Here is a 19457-nt window from a genome sequence, read left to right on the forward strand (position 1 = left end):
AATCTTTCCTTCTTAATGCGTTTGAGCCAATCAGTTATGTTCATGACAAGGTAGGGGTGGTATACAGAACATAGCCCTATTCGGTAAAAGACCAAGTCCATATTATGGCAAGAACAGCTCAACTAAGCAAAGAGACTATTACGTTAAGACATGAAGGTTAGTCAATCCGGAACATTTCAAGAACTTTGAAAGTTTCTTCAAGTGCAGTCGCAAAAACCATCAAGCGCTACGATGAAACTGGCTCTCATGAGGACCACCACAGGAAAGGAAGACCCAGAGTTACCTCTGCTGCAAGGACAAGTTCATTAGAGTTAACGGCACCTCAGATTTCAGCCCAAATAAATGTGAGTAACAGACACATCAACATAAACTGTTCAGAGGAGACTGTGTGAATCAGGCCTTCATGGTCGAATTGCTGCAAAGACACCACTACTAAAGGACACCAATGAGACTTGCTTGTGCCAAGAAACACCGGTGGAAATCTGTCCTTTGGCCTGGTGAGTCCAAATTTGAGAATTTCGGTTCCAACCGCTGTGTCTTTATGAGACAAAGAGTAGGTGAACAGATGATCTCTGCATGTGTTGTTCCCACCGTGAAGCATGGAGGAGGTGTAATGGTGCTTTGCTGGTGACACTGTCAGTGATTTATTTAGAATTCAAGGCACACTTAACCAGCATGGCTACCACAGCATTCTGCAGCGATACGCCATCCCATCTGTTTTGCGCTTAGTGGGACTATCATTTGTTGTTCAACAGGACAATGACCCAACACACACAGCCTGGAGGTAAGGGCTATTTGACCAAGAAAGAGAGTGATGCAATGCTGCATCAGATTACCTGGCCTCCACAAATCACCAGAACTCAACCCAATTGAGATGGTTTGGGATGAGTTGGACCGCAGAGTGAAGAAAAAGCAGGCAACAAGTGCTCAGCATATATGAGAACTCCTTCAAGCCTGTTTGAAAAGCATTCAAAGTGAAGCTGGTTGAGAGAATGCCAAGCGTGTGCAAAGCTGTCATCAAGGCCAGGGGTGGGTACTTTGAAGAATATAAAATATATTTAGATTTGTTTAAAAAAAAAAAAAAGTTACTACATGAATCCATGTGTTATTTCATAGTTTTGATGTCTTCACTATTATTCTACAATGTAGAAAATAGTACAAAATGATGAAAAACCCATTGAATGATTAGGTGTGTCCACACTTCTGACTGGTACTGTACATGATCAAATACTAATCTTGAATTTACTACCGGACAAAATACAAACCCTCCATGCGAAAAAGGCCTATGGTGTTGATGGTATCCTGAATGAAATGATAAAATAAACAGACCACAAATTCCAATTGGCTATACTTAAACTCTTTAACATCATCCTTAGCTCTGGCATCTTCCCCAATATTTGGAACCAAGAACTGATCACCCCAATCCACAAAAGTGGAGACAAATTTGACCCCAATAACTAACGTGGGACATGCGTCAACAGCAACCAACAGAAAATCCTCTGCATTATCATTAAAAGCAGATGTACTGAAAACAATGTACAGGGCAAATGTCAAAATGACTTTTTACCAAATTACCGTACGACAGACCATGTACTCACCCTGCACACACTAATTGACAAACAAACCAAAACAAAAGTGAAGTAGTCTCATGCTCTGTTGATTTCCAAAAAGCTTGAGACTCAATTTGGCATGAGGGTCTGCTATACAAATTGATGGAAAGTGGTGTTGGGGGAAAAACACACGACATTATAAAATCCATGTACACAAACAAGTGTGTGGTTAACAATTGGCAAAAAACACACATATATTTACACAGGGCCGTGGGGTGAAACAGGGATGCAGCTTAAGCCCCACCTTCTTCAACGTATATATCAACGAATTGGCGAGGACACTAGAACAGTCTGCAGCACCCAGCCTCACCCTACTAAAATGTGAAGTCAAATGTCTACAGTTGGCTGATGATCTGGTGCTTCTGTCCCCAACGAAGGAGGGCCTACAGCAGCACCTAGATCTTCTGCACAGATTCTGTCAGACCTGGGCCCTGACAGTAAATCTCAGTAACAGAAAAAATGGTGTTCCAAAAAAGGTCCAGTTGCCAGGAACACAAATACAAAATCCATCTCGACACCGTTGCCATAGACCACACAAAAAACTATATATACCTTGGCCTAAACATCAGCGCCACAGGTAACATCCACGAAGCTGTGAACAATCTGAGAGACAAGGCTAGAAGGGCCTTCTATGCCATCAAAAGGAACATAAAAACCAACATACCAATTAGGATCTGGATAAAAATACTTGAATCAGTTATAGAACCAATTGCCCTTTATGTTTGTGAGGTCCACTCACCAACCAAGAATTAATGGGACAAACACCAAATTGAGACTGCATGAGGGAATTCTTTAAAAATATCCTCTGTCTACAACGTAAAACACCAAATAATGCATGCAGAGCAGAATTAGGCCGATACCCGCTAATTATCCAAATCCAGAAAAGAGACGTTAAATTCTACAATCACCTAAAAGAAAGTGATTCCCAAAACCTTACATAACAAAGCCATCACCTACAGAGATGAACCTGGGGCTCTGTTCAAAAACACAAACAGACCCCACAGTGCCCCAGGACAGCAACACAATTAGACCCAAACAAACCATTAATTGACTCAAACCAACCATATAATTATTTCCAATGTGTCAAGTAATTTAACAAAGAAACAGAGCATAATAGAATGCTATTTGGCCCTAAACACATATTACACAGTGGCAGAATACCTAACCACTGACTGACCAAAAATTAAGGAAATCTGACTATGTACAGACTCAGTGAGCATAGCCTTGCTATTGAGAGAGGCCACTGTAGGCACTGCCCACAAATTAAGGTGGAAACTGAGCTGCACTTCCAAACCTCCTGCCAAATGTATTAGAGATACATATTTCCCTCAGATTACACAAACCCACAAAGAATTTTTTAAAAACAAATCCACATTTTGATAAACTCACAAACAGCTGAAGTTGGAAGTTTACATACACCTTAGCCAAATACATTTAAACTCAGTTTTTCACAATTCCTGACATTTAATCCTAGTAAAAATTACATTTTAGGTCAGTTAGGATCACCACTTTATTTTAAGAATGCGAAATGTCAGAAGAATAGTAGAGAGAATGATTTATTTCAGGTTTAATTTCATTCATCACATTCCCAGTGGGTCAGAAGTGTACATACACTCAATTAGTATTTGGAAGCATTGCCATTAAATTGTTTAACTTGGGTCAAACATTTCAGGTAGCCTTCCACAATAACTTGGGTGAATTTTGGCCGATTCCTCCTGACAGAGCTGGTGTAACTGAGTCAGGTTTGTAGGCCTCCTTGCTCGCACACGCTTTTTCAGTTCTGCCCACACATTTTCTATAGGATTGAGGTCAGGGCTTTGTGATGGCCACTCCAATACCTTGACTTTGTTGTCCTTAAGCCATTTTGCCACAACTTTGGAAGTATGCTTGGGGTCAATGTCCATTTGGAAGAACCATTTGCGACCAAGCTTTAACTTCCTGAATGATGTCTTGAGATGTTGCTTCAATATATCCACATAATTTTCCTTCCTAGTGATGCCATATATTTTGTGAGGTGCACCTGTCCGTCCTGCAGCAATGCACCCCCACAACATGATGCTGCCACCGCGTGCCTCACGGTTGGGATGGTGTTCTTCGGCTTGCAAGCCTCCCACGTTTTTCTTCAAACATAACGATGGTCATTATGGCCAAACATTCTATTTTTGTTTCATCAGACCAGAGGACATTTCTCCAAAAAGAACGATCTTTGTCCCCATTTGCAGGCGATTTTGGAACAGTGGCTTCTTCCTTGCTGAGCGGCCTTTCAGGTTATGTCAATATAGGACTCGTTTTACTGTGGATATAGATCCTTTTGTACCTGTTTTCTCCAGCATCTTCACAAGGTCCTTTGCTGCTGTTCTGGGATTGATTTGTACATTTCAAATCAAAGTAAGTTAATCTCTAGGAGACAGAACGCGTCTCCTTCCTGAGCGTTATGACGGCTTTGTGGTCCCATGGTGTTTATACTTGCGTACTATTGTTTGTACAGATTAACATGGTACCTTCAGGCATTTGGAAATTGCTCCCAAGGATGAACCAGACTTGTGGAGGTCTACAAATTGTTTTCCTGAGGTCTTGGCTGATTTCTTTTGATTTTCCCATAATGTCAACAAAGAGGTACTGAGTTTGAAGGTAGGTCTTGAAATACATCCACAGGTACACCTCCAATTGACTCAAATTATGTCAATTAGCATAACAGAAGCTTCTAAAGCCATGACATAATTTGCTGGAATTTTCCAAGGCACAGTCAACGTAGTGTATGTAAACTTCTGACCAACTGGAATTGTGATACAGTGAATTATAAGTGAAATAATAATCTGTAAACAATTGTTGGAAAAAATACTTGTGTCATGCACAAAGTAGATGTCCTAACTGACTTGCCAAAACTATAGTTTGTTAACAAGACATGTATGGAGTGGTTGAAAAACTAGTTTTAATGACTCCAACCTTAGTGAATGTAAACTTCCGACTTCAACTGTATCTATTGGGTGAAATACCACAGTGTGCCATCACAGCAGCAACATTTATGACCAGTTGCCACAAGAAAAGGGCAACCAGTGAAGAACAAATATTATAAATACAAACCATATTTATGTTTATTTACTATCCCTTTTGTACTTTAACTATTTGCACATCGTTACAACACTGTATATAACCATAATATGACATTTGACATTGTCACAGTGCCATCCGTTTTGTCACCAAAGCCCTATATACTACCCACCACCTGCATGCTCTCGTTGGCTGGACCTCGCTTCATATTCATTGCCAAACCCAATGGCTCCAGGTCATCTATAAGTCTTTGCTAGGTAAAGCCCCGCCTTATCTCAGCTCACTGGTCACCATACCAGCACTCACCTTTAGCACACGCTCCAGCAGGTATATTTCACTGGTCACACCCAAAGCCTACTCCTCTTTGGCCACCTTTCCTTCCAGTTCTCTGCTGCCAATGACTGAAACTAGAGACTCATCTCCCTCACTAAATTTAAGCATTAGCTGTCAGAGCAGCTTACCGATCATTGCACCTGTACACCGCCCATCTGTAAATAGCCCACCCAACTACCTCATCCCCATATTGTTATTTATTTCTTGCTCCTTTGCACCCCAGTATTTCTACTTGCACATTCATCTTCTGCACATCTATTACTCCAGTGTTTAATTGCTAAATGTAATTATTTTGCCACTATGGCCAATTTATTGCCTTACCTCTCTAATCTTACTACATTTTCACACAATGTATATATAATTTTCTATTGTGTTATTGATTGTACGTTTGTTTATCCCATGTAACTCTGTTTTTGTGTCACACTGCTTTGCTTTATCTTGGCCAGGTCACAGTTGTAAATGAGAACATGTTCTCTACTGACCTACCTGGTTAAACGAAGGTGAAATAAATCAAATAAAAATATTCAAAATCAAATCAAATTTTATTAGTCACATGCGCCGAATACAACAGGTGTAGTGAAATGCTTACTTACGAGCCCCTAACCAACAGTACAATAAGAGAAAAGTATCAAGCAATTAAAAAGCAGCAGTAAAAAAATATATATACGGGGGGTGCCGGTATAGTCAATGTGCAGGGGCACCGGTTAGTTGAGGTAGTATGTACATGTAGGTAGAGTTAAAGTGACTATGCATAGATGACGACAGAGAGTGGCATTGGTGTGGAGATGGGAGGGTGGAGAGGGTAGGGTGGGGGAGCAATGCAAATAGTCTGGGTAGCCATTTGACTAGATGTTCAGGAGTCTTATGGCTTGGGGGTAGAAGCTGTTTAGAAGCCTCTTGGACCTAGACTTGGCTCTCCAGTACCGCTTGCCGTGTGGTAGCAGAGTGAACAGTCTATGACTAAGGTGGCTGGAGTTTGACAATTTTTAGGGCCTTCCTCAGACACCGCCTAGTGTAGAGGTCCTGGATGGCAGGAAGCTTGGCCCCAGTGATGTACTGGGCCGTTCGCACTACCCTCTGCAGTGCCTTGCGTTCGGAGGCCTAGCAGTTGCCATACCAGGCAGTGATGCAACCAGCCAGGATGCTCTCGATGGTGCAGCTGTAGAACCTTTTGAGGATCTGAGGACCCATGCCAAATCTTTTCAGTCTCCTGAGAGGGTATAGGTTTTGTCGTGCCCGCTTCACGACTGTCATGGTGTGCTAGGACCATGTTAGTATGTTGGTGATGTGAACACCAAGTAACTTGAAGCTCTCAACCTGCTCCACTGCAGCCCCGTCAATGAGAATGGGGGCGTGCTCGGTCCCCATTTTCCTGTAGTCCACAATCATTTCCTTTGTCTTGATCACACTGAGGGAGAGGTTGTTGTCCTGGCACCACACGGCCAGGTCTCTGACCTCCTTCCTACCTCTAGGCTGTCTCGTTGCTGTCCGTGATCAGGCCTACCACTGGTGTGTCATTGGCAAATTTAATGATGGTGTTGGAGTCATGCCTGGCCGTGCAGTCATGCGTGAACAGGGAGTACAGGAGGGGGCTGAGCAAGCATCCCTGAGGGGCCCCTGTATTGAGGATCAGCGTGGCGGATGTGTTGTTGCCTACTCTTACCACCTGGGGGTGGCCTGTCAGGAAGTCCAGGATCCAGTTGCAGAGGGAGGTGTTTAGTCCCAGGGTCTTTAGCTTAGTGATGAGCTTTGAGGGCGCTATGGTGTTGAACGTTGAGCTGTAGTCAATGAATAGCATTCTCACATAGGTGTTCCTTTTGTCCAGGTGGGAAAGGGCAGCGTGGAGTGCAATAGAGACTGCATCATCTGTGGATCTGTTGGGGCGATTTGCAATTTGGAGTGGGTCTAGGGTTTCTGGGATGATGGTGTTGATGTGAGCCAACACCAGCCTTTCAAAGCACTTCATGGCTACAGACGTGAGTGCTACAGGTCGGTAGTCAGTTAGGCAGGTTACCTTAGTGTTCTTGGGCACAGGCACTATGGTTGTCTGCTTGAAACATGTTGGTATTACAGACTCGGACAGGGAGAGGTTACAAATGTCAGTGAAGACACTTGCCAGTTGGTAAGCGCATGCTCGCAGTACATGTCCTGGTAATCCGTCTGGCCCTGCGGCCTTGTGAATGTTGACCTGTCTAAAGGTCTTACTTCACATCGGCTGCGGAGAGTGTGATATCACAATCTTCCGGTACAGCTAGTGCTCTCATGCATGTTTCAGTGTTACTTGCCTCGAAGCGAGCATAGAAGTAGTTTAGCTCGTCCGGGAGGATATTCCTTTGGAACGTTGAGTGTAATGTTTACAGTTAATTTTATATTGTTTATTTCACTTTGTTTATTGTCCATTTTACTTGCTTTGGCAATGTAAACATACATTTCCAATGCCAATAAAGCCCTCTGAATTTAATTGAGAGAACAGACAGCGTGAAAACACAGAGAGAGAACAGAAAGAGAGAAAGAGAACAGAAAGAGAGAGAACAGAAGAGAGAGAGAGAGAGCGAAAACACAGAGCGAGAGGACTGAGCGAGAGAGAGAAGTCCCATTGCTGGCAATATCAGGAGCCAGCTGACTCATCAGTACACTCTGTGCCGCATCATTGCGCTTATAGGCAGATCCCCCCCCCAACATTGCAGTCACCACCTCATCTCTCTCTCTCCCTCACTTTCTCTTTCTTTCAGTCTCTTTATTTTGTCGCCCTCCATTTCTTACAGTTTGACTGGCGATCTCTTTTACCTCCTCTCCATCTCTTCCCTTGTTCCCATTGCCTCTCTAGTAAAATGGTGGTTTGGACCTCCCGCTTTGACAAGCCCCTGGGGTGGGTGACATCACCAGAATCATGCTCTATATAGCACGGTGGCCCAGGCTCAGAATAGACAGTTATAATCGAAGTGTCTTAGCAGGCAGGAGCCACTTATCTACGATACTTAAAAGACAGTCAGTCACCTATTAATTCTTGTCAAAGGAAATGGTCATCAATCTAATTGTTTAACATGAATAAAGAGACGCAAGGGCTTCACAGTTTTAGGACGAGAGCATAGGAATATATGACTAGAAGCTCAGCGCACCAATATCCAATAAATTATTTCCTTCATTCCCGTTGTCCTCCATCTTTTTAGTTTGACTTCCTACATCCCTCATCCCCCTCTCCTGAGCAGTCTGCCCATCTCTTCTCTCTAATGATGTCAGCATGCATCACACAATCACGCAGCCCGCTCCTATTTACAGATACCTTCCCTGTGCAGAGGAGGAAAGCCAAACAGCCACTTCCTGTGTGACGGTGTATGTGTGTGTGACTGTGTGTGTGTAAGGTGGAGGTTGATGGTGATCTCATCCCACGACCCCCTCGGTGTGGAATGTGTCACAGGCTGAGTTGGTGCATAGTACATTGCGAACATGCTTGCTCTCCATTGTGATAGATGAGTGTGTGTGGTGTGTATGAGTCCCTCAGAGTGAGTGTGAGTTCCATGGCGAGGAGTGTGAGGTGTTTAAGGTTTGTGTAAGGAGTGTGTGACTCCCTGAGTGGAAGGTTTGTATAGTTTTATACGATTCTTAGACTACATGTCATTAGGCTGGGCGATATGGCCTGGGCGATATATTTCCCACATTATTAACGGTATTTCATGTTTTTGAATAATAAAAGTTCTACATTTGATTTACGAGCAGTGTATGACTCTAGGGTGGCAACACATGAAATACCAGTCAAAAGTTTGGACACACCAACTCATTCAAGGGTTTTTCATAATTTTTACTATTTTCTACATTTGAGAATAATAATGAAGACAACAAAACTATGAAATAACACATAATAATCATGTAGTAACCAAATGATAAACAAATCAAAATATATTTGAGATTCTTCAAAATAGCCACCCTTTGCTTTGCACACTCTTGGCATTCTCTCAACCAGCTTCATGAGGTAGTCACCTGGAATGCATTTCAATTAACAGGTTGCCTTATTAAAATTAAACATTTTGGAATTTCTTTCCTTCTTAATGCGCTTGAGCCAATCAGTTGTGTTGTGACAAGGTAGGGGTGGTATACAGAAGTGCAATCGCAAAAAACAACAAGCGCTGTCATGAAACTGGCTCTCATGAGTACCGCCACAGGAAAGGAAGACTCTTCAAAGCCGCCACCCTTTGCCTTGATGACAGCTTTGCACACTTTTGGCATTATCTCAACCAGCTTCACCTGGAATGCTTGTACAACAGTCTTGAAGGAGTTCCCACATATGCTGAGCACGTGTTTTCTGCTTTTCCTTCACTCTGCAGTCCAACTCATCCCAAACCATCTCAATTGGGTTGAGGTCGGGTGATTGGGGAGGCCAGGTCACCTGATGCAGCACTCCATCACTCTCCCTCGTGGCCAAATAGCCCTTACACAGCCTGGAGTTGTGTTGGGTCATTGTCCTGTTGAAAAACAAATGATAGTCCCACTAAGCGCATAACAGATTGGATGGCGTATCGCTGCAGAATGATGTGTTAGCCATGCTGGTTAAATGTACCTTGAATTCTAAATAAATCACAGTGTCATCAGCAAATCACCCCAACACCACCTCCTCCATGCCTCAAGGTGGGAACCACACATGCGGAGATCATCTGTTCACCTACTCTGCGTCTCACAATGACAGGGCGGTTGGAACCAAAAATCTCAAATTTGGACACATCAGACCAAAATGACAGATTCCCACAGGTCTAATGTCCATTGCTCGTGTTTCTTGGCCCAAGCAAGTATCTTTATATTATTGGTGTCCTTTAGTATTGGTTTCATTGCAGTAATTCGACCACGAAGGCATGATTCACGCAGTCTCCTCAGAACAGTTGATGTTGAGACGTGTCTGTTACTTGAACTCTTAAGCATTTATTTGGGCTGCAACACCTGAGGCTGGTAACTCAAATGAACTTATCCTCTGCAGCAGAGGTAACTCTGGGTGTCTTTCCTGTTTCGCACAAAACCATTCAAAACGAAGTCCGATGGGTTTTCTACTTTTCCCGAAATAGTCGCATAACGTCACAAACCCTGCTGCTGCGGTCATTCTTCAAAGAGAGGATGCCGTATTGAGATAAATTATGTAGCCTAAGCTACTGATAACAGGCCTTTTACAAGACTAAATTATGAGAGGAGCATTTGACTCTTATTAAATGAGATTGAGTCCAGACAGGCTACTTTAGGAAACTTTCTGAATGGACATATACAGTGCATTCGGAAAGTATTCAGACACTTTCCCTTCTTAAAAAAAAAAACACACCCTTATTTACATAAGTATTCAGACCCTTTGCTATGAGACTCGAAACTAAGCTCAGATGCATCCTGCTTCCATTGATCATCCTTGAGATGTTTCTACAACTTGGAGTCCACCTGTGGTAAATTCAATTGATTGGACACGATTTGGAAAGGTACACACCTGTCTATATAAAGGTACCACAGTTGACAGTGCATGTCAGAGCAAAAACCATGCCATGAGGTCGAAGGAATTTTCCGTAGAGCCCCGAGACAGGACTTTGTCAAGACACAGTCCTGGGGAAAGGTAGCAAAACATGTCTGCAGCATTGAAGGTCCCCAAGAACACAGTGGCCTCCTGCCCGGCCAAACTGAGGAATCGAGGTAGAAGGGTCTTGGTCAGGGAGGTGACCAAGAACCCGATGGTCACTCTGACAGAGCTCCAGAGTTCCACTGTGAGATGGGAAAACCTTACAGAAGGACAACCATCTCTGTAGCACTCTACCAATCAGGCCTTTATGGTATAGTGGCCAGACAGAAGCCACTTCTCAGTAAAAGGCACGACAGCCTGCTTGGAGTTTGCCAAAAGGCACCTGAACTCTCAGACCATGAGAAACAAGATTCTCTGGTCTGGTGAAACTAAGATTGAACTTTTTGGCCTGAATGCCAAGCGTCACGTCTGGAGGAAACCTGGCACCATCCCTATGGTGAAGCATGGTGGTGGCTGCATCATGCTGTGGGGATGTTTTTCAGCGGCAGGGACTGGGAAACAAATCAGGATTGAGGGAAAGATGAACAGAGCAAAGTACAGTGAGATGTTGGATGAAAACCTGCTCCAGAGCACTCAGGACCTCAGACTGGGGCGAAGGTTCACTTTCCAACAGGACAACGGCCCTAAGCTCACAGTCAAGACAACGCAGGAGTGGCTTTGGGATAAGTCTCTGAATGTCCTTGAGTGGCCCAGCCAGAGCACAGACTTGAATCCGATCAAACATCTCTGGAGAGACCTGAAAATAGCTGTGCAGTGACGCTCCCCATCCAACCTGATAGAGCTTAAGAGGATCTGCAGAGAAGAATGGGAGAAACTCCCCAGATACAGGTGTGCCAAGCTTGTAGCGTCACCCACAAGAAGACTCAGGGCTGTAATCGCTGCCAAAGGTGATTCAACAAAGTACTGAGTAAAGGGTCTGAATACTGAAATGTGACCGACCGGCTCAAATCGGTTTTATGCAGCAAAATGTTTAATTGTGTTTTTCACATTACACAGAAGTAGAGACTCAAAGCTACAAAATGGTATATCATACCCTACAGTTGAGGAACAATGGGAAAGTAATTCTGCTTTGAAAGTTGATAAATTTGTAAACTCACTTTTGAGAAAATAGCCTTCTGAATGTTTTGGTACTATGCTGCTGGAGAGTCCTTATACTGCTGGAGAGTCTACACCTATTCACCATCGTTGACACCCTCTTAAGCTTCAGCCCCACCCATCTCTAAGGATTGATCCGAGTGTTCTGTATGAACAACAGCAGTCAAACACCCAAGTTAACTTGCTAGCTACTTCCAGAAAATGAGTGAACAGCTCACTGAACATCACTCGCCCTAGCAGAGCGGGTTAGGCTGTTATGTTATCAAGAGCATTGGTGACTGCAACTGTGCTGTCAGATTGTCCGGTTGTAAATTCAGAGTGGTTCGCCCTCTCAGAGCGCACACTGGACGCTCTGGCCAGTGAATAGTGTCGATCCGACTTCACAACGGCAGTCAAGCACACAAGTTAACATGCTAACATTGGCTAGCTACAAATGAGAGAACACCACACTCCGACCATTTTACTCGCCCTAGCAGAGCTGGTTAGGCTGTTTTCATGGTATTCAGAGCATTGGTGCCTGTAACTGTGCTGCTGGCAACAATTTAATTACGCTTTTTTGCCGACGACACCGGCCATATTCAACGGGTGTTGAGCGTTCATAAATTCATCACTTATTCTGCGCTCTGGCACACTCAGACGAGAGTGCTCTGAAATCGGAGTAGCTGGCCAGACTGAATTTACAAACGCACCCAAAATGGTTATTTGCATAGTGGAGTCTTTTGTTAAGACATGTAACAGTAACTAACGCACTTTTGTACATTGCGCTATTCCATACAATTTACCTTATTTTAGTCACCAAAAAACGTAATACTTCCAGGTCAACTGTAAAATGAATACCATTGTAAAGCACCATTTCTCCCCTTTCCAGCAAAATCAATGACGAGACTTTCATGCTGCCCGTCTCTGCATGATTGACGAAGGCAATGAGCTCTGTCGGGACTTTTTAAAAATGGTGGATGGGGAAGCGAAACCTATTGTGTGCTAGTGAAAGGGGGAGATATGTCGTGTGGGGAAACAGCTTTCTTCACCCGATCTGTCCAACTTATCACATCTAAAATGTAAATAAAACACTAAGAGTTTATATAATGTGTCATTACATACCAAGTTGAATGTTTGTGTCGAATTTGAATCAGGTTTTTAGGGCAGCGTTAAAGTTTTCAGAAGTAAACAGGAGCTGTCGCGGCTTTTGAGAGTCGTGCAGAGATGACGCAAAAAATTAATGCATTCAGTTGTACAATTGACTAGGTAACCCCCTTACCCTGCCCCTTTCTTATTTTTAATCTGCGGCAGAAGGGCTACCCCTGGTGGAAAGAGACTGTACGGCACAAAATGAGATGCAAATGCGTGCCGTAAGTTACGTAGTGACACGTCACAACGTACCACGCGTCAAAGGGGTCAGTTTTGTCAACACTGAATCGAAACTTAGTTTACACCCCGGATTTTGATGCCAACACAGTCGCTACAGTCCCATTAGGTTTCATTGTAGCCTCGTTTGAATGCTGCGGATGCGCAAATTTGTATGGAATGAGGTTAGTCACCGTTAGCTAGCTAGGTAAACAATGAACCATAATCCCAACTCATGACGTTACTACCCTGCATGAATCTGCAGGTAGCTAACAAACCTGGTTCAATGTTAGCTAGCTAACATTAGACTATAGCTAGTCAAGCAAATGGCTCTGAGATACGAATAAGATCATACACGTAACGTTAGCTAGCCAGCCAGCCAGCTTATGCTAGCTAGCTAACAGTATACTTTAACTTGAAATGAAACCACTTTGGCAAAATTAGAAACGTGCAATATCTGAAAAATGTAGCTAGCTAAACTATCATACCCGTATACATCATTCATGGATGGACGCGTCTCCTGTCGGGATGCCATGGCTGCCCTTAGTTTGAAGATGTAATCCGGAAACAGGTGTTTTGTCCATCTCCTTTAGCTATCATACTCGAATTCCACGGATTTAAATAAATAAATAAAAAACAGTCCTCCAGGAAGTGGAGAGCAACACTTATGCAGTTTTACTACACAATCAATTTTGTTTAAAGCCAGGATTACCTAGACATACTGAACAACTCAAAGACAGAAGCATGCTATATGGCAGACCATTCCAAACTCATCTCTCGGCATGTCCAGCCCACTCATTATCTCACCGAATCACGGCTTGCGTGATGGTTGTCGTCTTTTTCTGTGGCTAAACCAACTAGACTCAAAATTTAACCATTTTATTCGTATTTACAGATGGCATACAAGTTTTTTAACCTTTTCTCAATAGGGGGTGCTGTTTTCACTTTGTAAAAATTAGTTCCCAAATTAAACTGCCTCGTACTCAATTCTTGCTCGTACAATATGCATATTATTATTACTATTGGATAGAAAACACTCTCTAGTTTCTAAAACCGTTTGAATTATATCTGTGAGTAAAACAGAACTCAAGTTGGAGCAAACTTCCTGTCAGGAAGTGAGAAATCTGAAATCTAGGGTCAGTTTATTAATTTGCATGTATTCTATTGGTCGACATGCACTGCATACGCCTTCCCCTAGATGTCAGCAAGTAGTGAGAATTGGAATGGAGTTGCTAGGCAGATCTGAGGCGATATAAAGGGTCTTGGTACGTGGGGTACACTCTTTTCAACATTCGCCATGACGCAAGACAGACCTCAGGATGGCGTTCTGGAAAGCTCTCGTTATAGGCCTTAGATATATCCGGCTCTGATTTTATTCGATATAGGTGTTAAAAACGTCATAATGTAGTTATTTTAAACCGAGTTATATCAGTATATTGCGATTTTCGGAATTTTCTTAGTGCTGCGTTATAGTGAGTTGGGCACGTTATAGTGAGTTGGGCACGTCTTCGCCACATGGCTAATGTTTACTGCTAATTCCAAAGTTGAAGGCGACAATCTACAACCGAGCAACGATTCTTCTGGACAAAGGACAACTTGCCCAAGATTCTGATGGAAGCTCATCAAAAAGTAAGAACTATTTATGATGTTAATTCGTTGTTCTGTTGAAAAATGTAAAACTCATATTCCGCCATTAATTTCGGTGCGGTCTCGCTTTAACGCACGCTGTATGTCGTAGTAACGTTAATTTTAAAAATCTAACACAGCGGTTGCATTAAGAACTAATGTATCTTTCATTTGCTGTCCAACCTGTATTTTTTAGTCAAGTTTATGATTAGGTAATGATTAGATTAGGTGCCTCTCCCAAGATTTCTCCCGACATTTTGTTGGCAGCTTGGCTACTATTCTCATTGTATAACCACGATTTGTGCCGCTAAATATGCACATTTTCGAACAAACTCTATATGTATTGTGTAATATGATGTTATAGGACTGTCATCTGAAGAAGTTTGAGAAGGTTAGTGAAAAAATTAATATCTTTTGCTGGTTTATTCGTTATCGCTATTGTTGGCTTGAATCAATGCTGTTGTGTGGTTGGCTATTGTAGTAAGCTAATATAATGCTATATTGTGTTTTCGCTGTAAAACACTTAAAAAATCTGAAATATTGGCTGGATTCACAAGATCTTTGTCTTTCATTTGCTGTACGCTGTGTATTTTTTTTATAAAAAATAAAAAAAAGTTTTATGATGAGTATTTAGGTAATTCACGTTGGTCTCTGTAGTTATTCTAGTTGCTTTGGTGAGAGTTGTGATGGTGGCTGCAATGTAAAACTATGATTTATACCTGAAATATGCACATTTTTCGAACAAAACATATGCTATAGAATAAATATGTTATCAGACTGTCATCTGATGAAGTTGTTTCTTGGTTAGTGACTATTTATATCTTTATTTGGTCGAATTTGTGATAGCTACCTATGCAGGAAAAAAATGGTGGGAAAAAAAAGTTGCGTCTTTTGCTATCGTGGTTAGCTAATAGAAATACATAGTGTCTTCCCTGTAAAACATTTAAAAAATCAGAAATGATGGCTGGATTCACAAGATGTGTATCTTTCATCTGGTGTCTTGGACGTGTGATTTAATGATATTTAGATGCTAGTATTTACTTGTGGCGCTATGCTAGGCTAGTCAGCTTTTTTACTGATGAGGGTGCTCCCGGATCCGGATGGTGACTCGTGAGAAGTTAATAAGGCACATGAAAGTTCACATGTTCGAGAAGGCATTTCTGCCAAAAAATACATTTTGATTAAAAATAAGTTTACGTTCAAACGGCTCTCCTGTGAATTAGTGACGGGTAACAAATGTGATATTTCAGTTTTTATTTGTAATAATTTTGCTAAAATTTCTAAAAACCTGTTTGCTTTGTCAATATGGGGTATTATGTGTAGATTGATAAGGTTGTAATGTAACAAAATGGGTCTGAATACTTATAGCCTATAGTGCTCTTTACCCCTGCGCATCATCAGTTGGAAAGAGATGTAGAACGTTTAATAGACAGACTAAGTTAGCAAAACAATTGCTTATAGTCATTAGTAAACGCTCCCATTATTAGGTAAAGTTCACCTACATGAAAATAATGTCAACAAAAACGTAAATAAATCCTAAAATGAATGCAGGCCTATTTAAATAGTTTTGACGGTTATTTTTATTAGCTTAATGAGGAGAATTGCGCTCAGTGTGTGGGTGTGTGGAAAGCGAGGTGAATCTTTACCGATTTGTCTTTGAGCCGCTCCCCCTTGATGCGGAAGTCTGCTGTGGTGGTGGTGTTTGGGTCTGTGGTGCTGCTGTCGCTGTCCGGTGCCCGGCTGACTTTGTAGACGGTGACGCAGCTGAGGCCCCCAGCTCCCAGAGGCAGCCACCCACCGCTGGAGTCATCCCGAGTCATGACCACTGCTCTCACACGCGCATAACTGTCACTGAACAGAGAGAGAGAAAGGGAAAGGCATGATTAGGGTGGGACTGTAACAAGACCATGACATCAACTACCTCTGCATATAGAGAGAACACAGATACTATGACAACACAACCATGTCGCCTCACGGTTACAGGCCTGCCATTGCAGACAGAAAATGGTTAGGCATAATGACCGCAACACGGCCACTGCTTGAACACATGCATGACTCGTCACGAAAGGATATGTCATGGCTGTCCTGTAAGGATCCAAATGTGTCAGATCAGCTTTTCAATAAATAGCTTCAGCCAGACCTGTCTCACCCGCAGAGGGGGAAGGAGGGAACTGGTGGGGGTTGACAGCTCACACCCTGTTGTAAATCAAGGTCAAGAACTTTCAGCCATTTCCCTCTGCAAATTCACACAAGAATGTGCCCTTGTTTCACAGACATTTCCCGCCGAAACCCTAATATGTTCTAAAGCGAATACCGGAACAATATTTCTAACATAAAACGTGGGGAACGGGCAGAGGTTACCTCGGTGTGGTTGTTACTTTGTGATGTCATTAAAAATGTTTTAAAAAAGGAAATACTGTAACTTGAAAAGTATACACACTATGTGTGAAGTGTCCATCTGATGCGTTGTGCATGAAAGTGATTTTGTTAAGAGAGGGACGTCATTTTAGAAACTATAAGAGGAAATGATTTCTATAACTTTGTATAAGTACGTACTCACCGCCCCTGAGGTCAGAGAGCGTGTCAGCCTCATTAACTGCCTCTTTTGAACGAACTGTATAAAACAATGGGTTAAGAATTAACATATCAGATCAGAGAGATGTTGAGTTGCAGCTCACGTCCAAAGTGGTTCGAACTCTGAAATTTCAACAAAAGGTAGAGACAATGAAGTCACCTCCTGGACAATCCCTGGTACGGCTGATTAGCTGTTCTAAGTAAAGTATCTAGAAAATTGAATTTAAGTGGGACCATTCTACTACTCTTATCAAATCACTGTAGTACGCTACTCTCATCACCCTAATGGGAACCACCATCTTCACAGAGGCAACTTCAGGAGCGAATGGAAGGGAAATCAACTCTGTAGTTCTGTTCAGGACTACACGACAAGTCACCGGATACCGGACGACGGCAGAGGAGAGCAACAGTAGAAGACGGGTGGGAACCCCTTTTGGACAATTAGAGTCTGACACGTGTGCCACAATAAGGCACAACTCCCTTTCCAAGGCGGCCTGGTTACGACAGAAATACACTAAGACATTTACACGTAAATACATTAATTGGTTTCTTACTCCAAACGGGCGGCGGTTCGTGTGCAAAGTATATGATTACTGTGAGAGTAGTTTCTAAACGTACCAAAGTATTATATCTCTATCCCTCTCTCTCTGTGTATGTTTATCCTGTGTTACCATTTAGTTAGCTAGTAAATAAATACTTAAACCAATTTGTGTAGTACTGAATCATAAGTAAGGCTGGGGTTTTTGCAGATGCAGGAGGTTACGACTGTTCAGAATGACAATATGATACAAGGTTATGATTAATAAGTTGACTGTTTATAGATGTGATAGGTTAAGACCTTTAGAGTTTAATTCGGGAGATAGTAACTCTTTAAAGAACCGCTCTCATCGTGCATCAATTCCTAATGAGTTAATTGTTACATGATTAATTTAAAATTGGATAACAATTAAACATAGTAAAAAAATAAATAAAAAAAAGTCTTTTTATTGGAATTTAACAATTTTCACCCATATTAAGAGATACAACAGAGACAAAACAAACAAAAAAACAGCACTCACTTACACATACCTGCGCATATATATATATATATATATATATATATATACACATATACATACACATACATACACACCCACGCACACCATTTTCCTCTCCCCTCTTCTCTCACCCCATCCCCATCATTGCGTCTCTCAATACATACATTTTAAACAAACAGAAATTAAACAAAAAAGCTCAGTTTAAACTAAGAAGTTAGGTTCGACACATGGAACGTACAGTGTAATTCTGAAATACATAGATCACCACCATTCTAAGAGAATCCTTGCAGCATAATAGCTGATACCTCAGATTCTAGGTAATTTAGATAGGGTTCCCATACTTTGTAGAACTGATCTGTTTTAGAAGGCAATGTACATGTCAAATATTCCAGTGTCTTATTCCAATCTTTAATAGAAGGAACCTTATCACCAATCCACTGTAAAATGATGTTTTTCCTCGCTGCAAAGGTAAGGATGTTGTAAAGCCTCCTCTTACCCACAGAAGTAACATGCCTACTAGGGAGACCCAACAGTAAAGAAACTGGGTCCAATTCTAGATCAACCCCTAGGATCTTTTCAATTTCTTTCAGAACACCAGACCAGTATCTTTGTATTTTGGTACATGACCATAAACAATGTGTTAGGGTGCCTGTATCAGTTTTACATTTAAGACACTGAGGAGAAGAGGAAGAGGGGCTAAAGGCATGTCTGCGATTTGGGGATATATGCAATCTGTGTATTATTCTTAATTGAATTGCTCTAGTACGATTACATATAGATATTGTTTTTGCATATCTCCAAATGTCCTCCCACATCTCTTCGTCAATAGTAACAGACAATTCTTTCTCCCACACTTGTTTCACCCTCTGTGTGTCGACAGCAGAAAAGGACCTTAAAGCATCATAAAACAGACTTACAGACATTTTCCTTTGTGGGAAAAAAAAAATTCTTTCAATGACAGACATATTCGGGTTACCAATTAAGGTGGTGCTCTTCACAATATAATGTCTTACTTGTAGGAAGCGGAAAAAGTCCTGCTTTGGGAGTCGATATTTCTCCACCATCTGCTCAAATGACAATAAAATCTTATCAGCAAATAAGTAATTTAGTCTGCGTATGCCTATATTAAGCCAAAAGTTAAAGCCAGCATCCAGCAATCCTGGACCAAAATCTGGGTTGTTAAGAATTGGGGTAAGAGCAGAGGTTAGTTTGGACCTTCCCAGGAAGCGCTGAACTGACCTCCAT

At 42.0% G+C, this 19457-nt stretch overlaps 1 protein-coding gene across 1 annotated transcript in view; it reads right to left on the minus strand.

Moving 5' to 3' along the window:
* Positions 1–19457, minus strand: part of LOC120023163 (sprouty-related, EVH1 domain-containing protein 1-like) — a 100876-nt gene that overhangs the window by 27751 nt on the left and 53668 nt on the right. Inside the window, exon 2 of the mRNA XM_038967175.1 lies at positions 16248–16452. Coding sequence (XP_038823103.1) covers positions 16248–16452 — 205 coding nt within the window. The remainder of the gene's footprint in view (positions 1–16247; positions 16453–19457) is intronic.

This window comes from Salvelinus namaycush, chromosome 28, assembly GCF_016432855.1.
Source record: "Salvelinus namaycush isolate Seneca chromosome 28, SaNama_1.0, whole genome shotgun sequence".
In the NCBI taxonomy this organism is placed as follows: domain Eukaryota; kingdom Metazoa; phylum Chordata; class Actinopteri; order Salmoniformes; family Salmonidae; genus Salvelinus; species Salvelinus namaycush.